Genomic DNA, 12,363 nt, shown 5'->3' with positions numbered 1-12,363 from the left:
TGTAAAATGGAATAGAGAAAGAAATGGCAAATCACTCCAGTATCTTTGCCAAGAAAACCCCAAATGGGATCACAAAAAGTTGGACATGACTGAAACAATTGAGCAGCAACAATACCAGATTGTTGTAAAGATCAAATTAGTCAGTATTTGTGAAACACTTAGCATGGTGTTTACCACACATTAGGCTCTAGATAAATGCTAGCTATTACTACTCATATTGCTACTAGTAGTACTACTACCACCTCAAGCTAGCCATTTTCCCCATTTACAACATATCCCTTAGGAAGAGCATTCTTGTGCCTGGTAATTCTTGTTGCCCCCCCAAAAATATTGACTTTGTTTTTTGGTTGATATAAGAAAAACTTGACAAAAATATAGGTTCCTCCATTCATTTATCTCACCATTTATAAAGGACCTACTATTTACCATTTATTAAGGACCTACTATACAACAGATACACTGTGTTGTACAGTGGGAGATGACTAGATATGAAAGCTGAAGACTCAGGCTCAGATCCTGGCTCTTTCCCGTTAGACCTTGAGCTCCTTGAGGGCACAGACCAGTCTTTGCCTTTCTAGTAGGTAAATGCTTGTTAATTTGTTACTAACCAACAGTGTGACCCTGGACAAGTCATTTGATCTGTCTTCCTAACTTGTAAAATGAAATCAGTCGATCAGTTAACATTTTTTAAGCACCTATCATAAGACTAGCACTGTGCTGAGAACTAGGAATACAAAGAAAAGCAAAAAACTGTCCTTGCTTTCAAGAAGTTCACAGTATACCAGAGGAGACAACATGCAAACATCTGTGTACAAACAAGCTATATATATGACTATATGACTTCTAAAATCTCTTTCACCTTTAAATCTATGATCTCGTGAGATGGAAAGATCATTAAAATGCAGTTCTGCAGTTCTCCTTCAAAGATGACAAAATAATATGCATATGCAAACAAATTTATGTGTATGTATATAAGTATACATATACATAGTGTTATATAAATAATGGCATCTCCAATGGAAAATATGATATATATATAAAGAGCCTCATTTATAGTTGAAAGAGACTGAGAATAAGCTTCTGCAGAACTAGAACATTATTTGTCTTTATAAACCCCCCCTTTTTTTTGTCTCTTTAACAGAGGTTGTCCTAAATTTTGATTTTGAAAGAAAGCATTTTGCATGCTGGGAAGTACAAACCATAAGGAGAATAATTATAATGGCATTTAAATAATTCACTTGCATTTCTGTGCCAGTAAAATAAAATGCGCTCTCCTCCTGTGTTTGGGTAAGCTATAAAATTTGCCTTACAATTTGCTAATATTATAAAGGTAAAAGAAAACACTGACATCTTTGCAGATCAAGTGTCACTGACAGCTGACTTGGCAATCATTCAGAGAAAGGAAGTTTAAAGCTTTGTAGGTTTTCAGATACATCTCTGAACCACAGTTGATTACTCCTGAAATGAGGTCAAATGGATCTCTCCACACAGGAACAATGGAGGGGAGGGGGGAGGGGGGAGGGGGAGGGTAGTATATGTTCAACTCAGAGACTTTCATATTTTATAGGGATGCCTCATTCCTTTTTAGGGCTTTAAATTTTTTACACTAAGTGGTAACATCTTGCTTTATGAGCCATGGAGGCTTTATTAATTAAGCAGGGTCAAAGGGACTGACTTGAACTCTCTCTTCTCAGCTGACCTACCAAACATACAAATCAAAGAGGATATATTTCTAATACTTGAATGTTCTCTAGACCAGTAAATCTGGGATTATCTTATCACATTGATTATGTCAAAGCTCTTTAGCCACCATACTTTCGTAGAACTGAAATGTGATGGCAGAATCCTATACAATAGGGGCTGGTTTGCCCACCCATCTTACCACCCAAATAATCAGTGCTTTCGGTGTACATAGCATCTAGTAGGTGAAAAACTTTCATGCATAAATTTCAAACTCTTCATCGGATTTCTCTTTATACTTTCCCGGGACTTCTCCTTTCTGTTTATTTCCGTCTTTTGTGTCACAGTGATCTGTGTACAGGTCTCTCCAGTTAGATTGTAAGTTCCTTAAGAATAGGGTATGCATCCTACTCCTATTTGTAGCTCCAAGACCCAGCAGAGTAAATCCTAAAACTCCTTCCGAAAGGCCCTCCGATACAGTGGAAAAAACCCTGGGTTTCAAGTCAGAAAACTTGAGTTTGAATCCCAGTTCTGCCCATCCACTAGCCCTGAGACAAGTGACTTCTCTGAACAGATGTTTTATCATCTGTAAAGTGTAGGGTTGGGCTAGAAGATGTTTAACTTCCCTTCTACCTCTAAATGCCATGATTTCTGTGATCCTCAAGGTTACAAAGCAAATCATCCTACCCCCTCCGCTGATCCTTTACAAATGATGTATTGCCAGACCTGAAAAATGTATCCATGATGTAATCTCCCTCTCTACATAGTTTAAGCTTTATTTTCACCAGTAAATCACTACCATAGTTAATGTGATAGCCAAAGCAAGTTGGAGTTTGAGAGTAGGTTACGGTTTTGGTTTTGATTTTGTCTTTGTTTTTTTATGTTGTTGGGGTTTTTTTTTTTTTTAATTAATGCAAGGGATTGTATTAGGAGAACAAGCAGATAAAACTATTCTTTTTGGACATTTCATTTGAATATTTGAAAGAACTAAGGGGGATTATCACTTGGATAAAAAGATCCTGTAAGTCTAATTTCCAAATGGAATTTGCCTCTAATCATTGTTCAGATTCTTCAGATCCCTTCATCCATGTGCTTTTTCTCCTTAGCAGAGGCTTTGTGTTTGAGGTTTTGAAAAATAATCAATTTGAGTGAACAGAAAATGGAAGATTATTGCATTTCAGACATTAAAATATTTTTCAAGAGGCTACATTTGCAAACAGACAACTTCACTCACCCCTCAGCTCAAGTAGTTCTTTCTTCTTCATTTTCTATGTTGCCCAGGGTTTTATTTTATTTTGTTAATCTCCTTTAAACTAACCAGGGAACATTGTGGGGAGGAGGATGAGGAGGAAGGGAATGAAGTTAATTCAAACTACGATTGACCTTTTGGAATACTTTTTAAAAATCTGCTAATAAAAATTAAAATGTTTAAAATAAAAATTTTAAATAAGACAAGCCATGTCATCCAGCTTGTTTACTTTTTCATTTTAAATGCTTACCTTGAACAAGACATATCTCCTCTTTTCACTATGATGGTATCTGAGATCTCTTGTATTATACATGGATGGTGCAGTGTCTAAGAGCTCTGGGTTTGGAGTCAGGATGACCTGAGTTCAAATCCCACCTCAGATACCACCTCTGTGACTCTGGACAAGTCATTTTCTCAGCCTCAGTTTCCTGTCTTCTAAAATAGGGATAATAATAGCACCTGCCTCCCAGAGTTGTTATGAAACTCAGAGGTGACCTATGTCTAATGCTTTGTAAACCTTAAAAGCACTATATAAATGCTAGGTATGATCAAATGCATTGATATTTGTGGAGATTTTTAAAAATCTATAAAAGTGCTATATGAGTATTACCTGTTGTACTTGTCAACATTAAAAGAAGGGGAGGGGCAGCTTTCCTGTTTCTAATAGGGCTTAATAAGAAAAGTTAACATGTTCAGACCTCGAGTGCTAAAGTACCATTTGTCTCCACAAAAAGTTAGTTTCTCATTAAAACAGTTTGGAAAAGATATTAGTAATATGGATAGCAATCAATAGAATTATAATTCACTATGTCACAATAGGAAAGATGGTAGAATTCCTCCCCATAAAGGCATCCTGCCCATTCAAGTTGTCCCTTAATACTTGGGCAGCTTTGATTAGATCATCCACCATGAAAGTGTTGATGGCATTCCTCCCCACAAGTTGCTCTCCCATTCTTTCCTTAAAAACAGAGAAAAAGAGCATAAATTCAGAAAAGAACATACTCTTAGCTCTCATGTTGAAGACCAGCACATAGATTCAGGCAGCCACAAGCAAATAATTTGGAGTATGGCCTCAGGTTATAAACTACTTTTCTACATCCAGTTTTAGAATTGGTTAAAGGAGCTTGATCTTATTCAATCCAGGGTTCTTAATTCTTAGCCTCAGTAACTTCATTAAATGACAACTTTTAGAAATTAGATCTTTGTCTATCTAGAATGTTAAAATGTAGTGCTTTATACTTGGTTATAGGATGATAGAGCTTTCTGTGTTTTGTAACAAAGGCAAAATTGAAATTAAAATGTTTTAACATTGAAAAAAAAAGAAATTTGATCTTTGTGTAGGATTGTCTTTTTAGAGCCCTATATGACGTGTTGCAAGAAGCACCTCCAGATGGTTTGCTGCCTCTCTTCACTATTGGTCACATCTGCTAGCATCTCCCAAGGATTTATAAGGCAGGAACTAGGTCCTTTAGGCTGTAACCTTGGGAATCCATTCCCACACCCTTATTTCTCTCTGGCTTTCCTCCTCTCTGGTGAATCATGTTCTGAAATACACCCAGCTAACTATTTAGAATGGGGGAGGGGATGCTATAGTATGGAGAATCTCAACGTGACATAGAAGAAAGGGAGGATAAAGGTGGCGTCATCATAGATAGCATTTAAGTGAGCTCCAGTCCAGTCACTCTTCCTGACTTCATCTTCATAAATGTTTCCACCTTCTTGTATATAGCACATCAGATTCTGAGACAGGAGTCTGAAAGACCACTAGACCTGGAGTCAGAAAGACTTGGGTTCAAATTCAGCATCAGATACTTACTAGCTGTGTGACCGGACAAGTCATTTAACCTCGGTGACTTAAGTTCCCTGGCATCCATCTCCTCGTCTATTAAATGAGAGGGTTCAACAAGAAGACCTTTGGAGCTCCTTCCAACTTTAGATCTGCAATTGTATGTCACATGGTAGGGTGCTCACAATAAACATAAATAAAAAGAAAATGATTGCCAGTCAGGACCTAGCCTTGGATGAAGTAGAGAAATTCTATGAAGCACTTGATGGGATCTTCCAAAGTCAACATATGCCCTCATAATTAGTACATCATCATGAAGGTGGAAAGAGAGCTTGAAAGGGAAGAAACATGTTGGAAAAGACGTTATGTGATTTTGTAAAAATTAAAGAAACTGATGATTTTAGGAAGGTTTAGGCATATGTATCAGAATCCATAAAATTGAGATAATATCACCTAAGTCCCAGGATTGTTATGAGGATCAAAAATGCTTTGCAAATCCTAAAGTGCTATATAAATACCTGCCCCTGGCGCCTCCACTGTCACTATTGTGAATGCTGTTCTCCTCCTCTTCCTTCTCCCTCTTCCTCTTCTTATTTTCTGTTCTTTTTCTTCTCCTCCTCCTTTTCCTCCTTCTTTTCCTCTTCTATCCTACATGGGGGGGCCTATCACAGGTTTTCTCTTATTTGTTATCTCTTCCTCTGATTTTCTATTTCATAAGGTAGTAACTACACATAATTTTCTACACGCACCCTCTGAAATGTTTTCTAAGTGTTGCTTGTATTCACTTGGCTGCCATGTCTTACACTTAGCAAGATCAGGTGTTTGCTGGCCGAGATGGTTTCTGTGCACTTTGATCCACCTTGTTGTAGCAACTGTTTTACACTGATTAAATTTCTTTAGAAAATTGTAATAGTCAGTGTCTTTACTTTTTTCTGTTTCTCATTTTTGTAAGGGCCAATGGCCTTTTTAGTAAGTCAGGTTGGAAGTGTTGCTATTACATAAAAGGTCATTTCATCTTTGTATTTTCTTCTAATTTGTTGTTAATTTTTTTTCCCTAATTGTTACATACAGACACCTAATTTGGAAATAACTTTCTTGTTAATAACAAGTCATTTCCTGTTTGTTAGGATATAGTTAATTTTTTAAAAAAAAATTTCATTATTTACTATGTATATCTAGCACCTTCCAACTCACTTTTTGAAGAGTATTTCTGATAACATATGCTTAAAGCTTCCTAAAATCATCAGATTCTTTAATTTTTACAAAGTCGCATAACGTCTTTTCCAACATGTTTCTTCCCTTTCAAGCTCTCTTTCCACCTTCATGATGATGTACTAATTATGAGGGCATATGTTGACTTTGGAAGATCCCATCAAGTGCTTCATAGAATTTCTCTACTTCATCAAATGCTAGGTCCTGATTGGCAGTCATCCTCTTTTTATTTACGCTTATTGTGAGCACCCTACCATGTGACATTCAGTTACAGATCTAAAGTTGGAATGAGCTTCGAAGGTCATCTTGTTGAACCCTCTCATTTAATAGATGAGGAAACCGATGCCAGGGAACTTAAGTCACTTGACTAAGATCACACAAGTGGTAGCCATCAGAGGCAGGACTGGAACCCAGATCCTCCACCTCCAGTCAGTGTTCTTCTCTCTCCCCACCCCCACCCCCTTTCATGTTATATCTCAATTCCATTAAATGCAAGTTAACAAGTACTTATTAAGCACAAGGTGATAAAATCATCGCATGTCCAAATTCCCTTTACCCTCAGAAATCTCACTGAGAGCCTTGGTTTTCTCATCTGTAAAGGGGGATACCTGTTACTGCCTGCCTTAAGGGGCTGTTTTGAGGAAAACCTTTTCTACACCTTAAAGCTACAAAGAAGTATCATTACTTCAGGGGAACGGCATGAGGTATCTTACTATGTATCCTTGCTGTCTCAGGTGGCACAAAGAGCAAGGAAAAAAAAATGTAACTTTTTCTACTGAACTTAAAATGTCAGATTTACTGTAAAAACAAAATCTTTGTACTAAAAAGGTATGACCTTGGTAAATTTAAGAAGCACTAGATTGACTGATGTGTAGCAAAGAGAAGGTGTTAGGGCAGAGAGATTTTTCTATGCTATTTGATATCTTTTTTTTTCTTTACAAGTGTCTTATTGACTTTTTTATTTTACATCATAAGCACTTCCCAAAGACCCCCTCCTACCCTTCCCACCCAATTTCTCTTCGTTATTAAAGATGTGGAGCATATTCTTTCATGTGGTTGTTGTAGCTTCCATTTCTTCATCTGAGAATTACCTGTTCATATTCACATATCCATTTATCTATTAAGGAATACTTTAGCTCTTATTGCTGCAAAGATTTTTCCCCCACTTATCTACTTTTCTTCTAATTTCAACTGCATTGATTATGTTTGTACGGTACGGAAGCTTTTCAATTTTATGTAGTGCAAGTAGTATAGCTTATCTTCTAAGATCATCTCTATATCTCATCTGGTTTAGAATTCTCCCCCTACTCATAGTTGTACAAGGAACCACCTTCCATTCTCCTTTTATTTATATGTATTTATCGTAACATATTTATATATCTAATATATTCATTATTTATTGCTATATAGTCACATATTATTATGTGACTTTTATATTTAGGTTACGTGTCCATTTGGAGCTTATTATGGTTTCCGTATAAGATGTACTAATTTCTGCCCAAGTGCTTCCCACTTTGCCCAGAAGCTTTTGTCATCCATACCCCTAACAGCTGGTATCTTTGGTTTTAAAAATTCCAAGATAATTAACGATATTAAATTGCTCTTTGTTCTTTCTTACCTAGTTAGTTTCACTGATAACTTTTTTATTTGCTAACCAATACCAAAGAGTTTTAATAGTTGCTACTTCCTAGCATAATTTGAGGGTCTGGCAATGTTGGGTCCCCATCATTCTGACTTAAAAAATTATTCTGTTTGACATTCTCAGCCTTTAATTCCATCAGGTGAATTTTATCATTTTTTGTTTTCTCTGATATGTTTCCAAGTAAGGAATGTCACTTGGAAATCCTTTCAAAGGGAGACCACAGTGGAGAATCAACTTCACTTTTAACAGCATCTCGGTGAATGGTTAAGATGATTATCTGGAAAATTCTTACTGTTTTCTCTGTTTCTCTTTAGTCATGTAACACAGACCACATCATGGATCCACCCTGTGACAAGCGCACTGAACTTGTCCTGCTTGGAGGAGAATGAAGAAGATTGCCCTAGAGACCCTCCCAATCAAAAGATCTGAAAGTTTCTTGTAGAGCATAAAGCCACAGGACAGAGTGACATCATTTTCAAAATAGCTTGAGCTAGTGAAACTGACATCCAGCATGCAATATGGACAAACTATACACCATTTGCAAGTTGCGAAATAGCGGGCAATGAATTTATCCTGTTTGTTTAAACCAGACATTCCATGTAAGTGTTTTCCATGCACATTTCCTATTCCATTCATTTCAACACTTACCTATAGGATAATCCACTGGTGATATGCTAATCATTTTTTTAAAAATAATAATGTATTCAGATTTTTCTACATGGCAAGGAATTCAATCTTTGCAAAAATTGTACAAGCAATTATTTCTTCTTTTGGAAATAAGCTGTATGACTTTGAAAATTATTTGTATTTAAATCTCTATTGAAAAAGTATATGAATGTTTTCACATTTTCATTGAAACACTATTTGATAATACATTAATTCTTTAAATTTATGTCTCATTGTAATTTGTAGTCCAAGTTGCTTTGGTTGTCCTCCAGAAGTGAGGAAGCATCTGAAACGTCCATCTGAAAACACTCAGGAGTTCACAAAACAACATTCCATAAAGGAATGCTATTACAGCAGCTAGTTTCATTTCTATACCCCTAGTGGCCTCAGATAGTAAAGGCTATATATGAGTCACCCCCCGCTCTCTGCATAGTTTCACTCCTTTTGTGAGGCTTTGTTTTCATTCATTCAACAAAAGATGCCTACTGTGTTCACACCTTTTCCTTCTACTTCCCCTTTCTTCCATTTCCCCACCAAGCAGAGGAAAATTCCTTGTAGCACCTGAGGGCAAGGCTTCCCACTAAAGCTGAATATTCAGTCAGGAAAGTCCCTACTGCTGAAGTGGTCTTCCTTGGGTTGGGGGTAGGAAAGCAGGTAGAAGAAGAACTTGCCAGCCAAATGCACTGCATACCCACTGTGAGCTCATTGCCTACACAAGAGTCAGTCTTGGCCTCCTGGGTTTCTACCATTCATTCATGCCTACATCCATTTATGCAGTAAATGTGTTTTAAGTGCCTATTGAGAGGGAGCGTGTAATGGCTAATAGAGAGCAGCCTCCTAGTCTGGAAAACCTGGGCTCATGCCCTGCCTCTGACTCTACTGCTTGTGTGACCCTTAACCTCTCAGTGCTCTGAAGCAACTTTCTAAGACCTGAGGCTGCAGAGAAGCTGCCCTTTGCATCACGGGAGCATGTTCCTCACCAGGAGCTTGTTACACTGATGAAATCAAAGTTCTATTTTTTTCATTTTTGCTTTTTTTTTTAAAGTCCCTAGTACTTATAACCATTTTATTTTATTATAACAATCACTCCTGGAATAACCCTAAAAGTATGGGCAGCTGACTATAAGCTCCAAACCATTCCTTCCTAGCACACTCAGAGAAAAGCATACACATTCATACAAGGCCAGATGAAAAAGATAGGCAATGAATACTTAGATGCCTAACCTGCTTTGTTTTAAAACCAGCTTTATTGTGATATGGGACTCTTAATCCATGAGGGTTTAAAAGGAATCTGGGTATGCAGTGCAATAAAGCCCGATTTCTGTCTGCCTTCCATCAGTCAGAAATCTCTATTAAATTTGCACTGCAGTGAAATGATAATTGGTGATCATAATTAAGGCTCTGAAGTATTGTCAGATTTCAACTGTAATCCTCATTGGGTCAGGTCAACAAACATTTATTAGCACCTGCTGCGTTCTAGGCACTGTGCTACACTCTGAGGATAGAAAAAAAAGCAAAAAATAAACAAATGAAACAGTAGTCCCTGCTCTTAAGGAGCTCAGCGTCTAACGAGGGAGACTACATGCAAACAACTATGTACAAGTATTGCAATTCAATAAATATTAAGTGCTTACTATGTGCCAGGCACAGTACTAAGTGCTAAAGGTACAGATAAGAGAAAGAAATATAGCCCCTGCTCTCAAGAAGCTTACAGTCTAATGAGGGAGACAATATGCACTCTATCCACTGTGCCACCTAGCACAGATATAAGCATAGATGTAGATATAAAAAGATATAGATCTTGCTATCCATGTAGTAATAGATTTAAACATATATAGTTACAGATGTAAATATATATATAGCTATAAATATAAACATAGATATAGATATGGATGATTCACTGTGACCAACCTGTTGGTGATAATCAGGTGTAGTAAGCTGCTAGGACCATACTAAGGCCTTTCAGGTTTGTTGAGACCTGTAGGGACTTGTACTCTGCTAGCATGGCTTTTAGGAACCCAATATTCAAGGAGGGAGGAGCCAAGATGGAGAGATACCATGAAGTTTCCTGAGGTTCTCCCCAGTTTCCCTTGGAAACAATGTTAAATCAAGCCTTTAAAAGAATTCTGGAGTGACAGAATCCACAAAAAGAAAGAGTGAAACAATTTTCCAGCCCAAGATAACAGAAGGATTTCAGGAATGGTCTATCTCACTTGGATAAAAGGGGAGCAGAGCCCAGCACAGGTGATGTCTGGGCAAGCCAGCAGGAGGCTCTTAGCCACAGCACAGATCAGCAGCTGAGGCCCCACAGTCCCAGCTCAGCAGGCCAGTGGCACAGCAAGCCAACCGTGAAACCTTCATCCCTAGAGCAGCAGGCAAACTGCCAACCGCAGAACCCAGGGCACAACAGATGCAACTAGGCTGGGCCACCCTAGTGCAGTGGGCAAGCCACTCAGAGGCTCTGGCACAGAAAGCCAGTGACCAGATCTCTGGCCCCCAGTGCAAGAAGCTTGGGACAGTGCCCCCTATACCCTAGAAGCAGAGCTCAACTTTTTAAAATGAGCAAAAAACAAAAAAAGAGCCCTGACCATAGAAAGCTACTATGGTGACAGGGAAGATCAAAACACAAACTCAGAAGAGGACAACAATGTGAAAATGTCTGCATGTGAAGCTTCATTGTGGAATATGAATTAGTCTCAAGCCCAAAAAGTCCTCTTGGAAGAAGTCAAAAAGGATTTTAAAAATCAAATAAGAGAGGTAGAAGAAAAATGGGGAAAGAAATGAGAATTATGCAAGAGAATTAAGAAAAAAGAGTCAACAGCTTGGAAAAGAAAGCACAAAAAATTAAAGAAAACAACTCCTAAAAAACTAGAATTGGAGGGGCAGAGCCAAGATGGTGGAGTAAAAACAGGGACTTGCTTGAGCTCTCCCCCAAAGCCCTCCAAGTACCTGTAAAAAATGACTCTAAACAAATTCTAGAACAGGAGAACCCACAAAATGACAGAGTGAAACAAATTTCCAGCCCAAGACAACCTGGAAGGTTGACAGGAAAGGTCTGTTGCAATGGGCTAGAAGAGGAGTGCAGTCCAGTGTGGTGCATGCCAGCGTAGACTGGCCCTAGCAAACCTGGAGGAAGCCTCAGGGGACTGAATCACTGGCAGCTGTGGTGGTTTCCAATACCAAAGACAACTTAAAAGATCAGTTGGAAAGGTCTGTTGGACCTGAGTGAGAGAGGAGCGCAGTCCAGCCCCAGCCCTGGGTGGTAGCAGTGGCAGCAGTTAGGCAAAAAAGCTTGGATTACAACCAAGAATCAACTACCCAGCAAAATTGAGCAAAGTCTTTTGAGGGAAAAGATGAACATTCAATGAAATTGGGGACTTTCAAACTTTCCTGATGAAAAGACCAGAGCTAAACAGAAAATTTGATCTTCAAATACAAGATTCGAAAGAAACATAAAACGGTAAATAGGAAAGAAAAAACCCAACAATATGGTATTCAATAAGGTTAAACTGTTTACATCCCTATATGGGAAGATGTAAGGGCAAGCAAAGTGGGACTTTTTACTGTTTTTTTTTTCTTTTGGAGTGCTTCTCAGCACTAAGAGAATCAAGTGCCTTTGATTGAGTCTTGCCTTTGTTTGTAGGAAGGCCCACACCCTTCTGCTAATTAGATCGTGAGAGGCGTGAAGCCCTTTGACCCTGAAAAATGGTGTATAGATCCAAAGGATAGCCATTGAACTCAGAATTGAGAACTGAGAATCAAGAACTCTCAGAACTGTGGAAGGAGAGGTTTTGCTTTGGAGGCTCACTCATTGGAAGAGTGTTGGTATGGAGACTCTGGGTAGCCGTTAAGGAGCCCCCCAACTTTGAAAACCCAGATGTTGGTGCTTCTCTCTCCATTCAGGGTGCTGACTTTTTCTGCTGAACTAAGTGAATGATATATGTATGTTTAATTAAAGTGGGATTGTAAACCCCTAAAAGTTGCTTTCCTTAGAAAAGCAGACCAAAGCACCTGTGGTAGCAGGCCTCCTGTGTGCTGGTGTTGTTGGCTTTACACAGCCACAGTAGCTGCAAGTACCACTGATGTTACAGAAGATAATACTTGTAACTCTTAAGAACAGTATCTATT

The 12,363-nt window shown here is 38.3% G+C and overlaps 1 protein-coding gene across 2 annotated transcripts in view; it reads left to right on the top strand.

Annotated features, from left to right (window-relative positions):
• The window catches only part of STXBP4 (syntaxin binding protein 4), a 228,831-nt gene extending 220,378 nt beyond the window's left edge, over positions 1-8,453 (top strand). The window contains exon 17 of one of the 2 annotated variants that reach the window (XM_036753251.1): positions 7,884-8,453. In XM_036753251.1, the coding sequence (XP_036609146.1) occupies positions 7,884-7,998 (115 nt within the window). In that variant the 3' untranslated portion in view covers positions 7,999-8,453. The remainder of the gene's footprint in view (positions 1-7,883) is intronic. The other variant, XM_036753252.1, reaches the window with a different exon arrangement.
• Positions 8,454-12,363: the final 3,910 nt, after the last annotated feature.

The sequence above is a fragment of the Trichosurus vulpecula genome, chromosome 4 (genome assembly GCF_011100635.1).
Source record: "Trichosurus vulpecula isolate mTriVul1 chromosome 4, mTriVul1.pri, whole genome shotgun sequence".
NCBI classification, from domain to species: domain Eukaryota; kingdom Metazoa; phylum Chordata; class Mammalia; order Diprotodontia; family Phalangeridae; genus Trichosurus; species Trichosurus vulpecula.
Note: the sequence above shows the minus strand (reverse complement) of the source record. Positions and strands in the feature narration are given on the sequence as shown.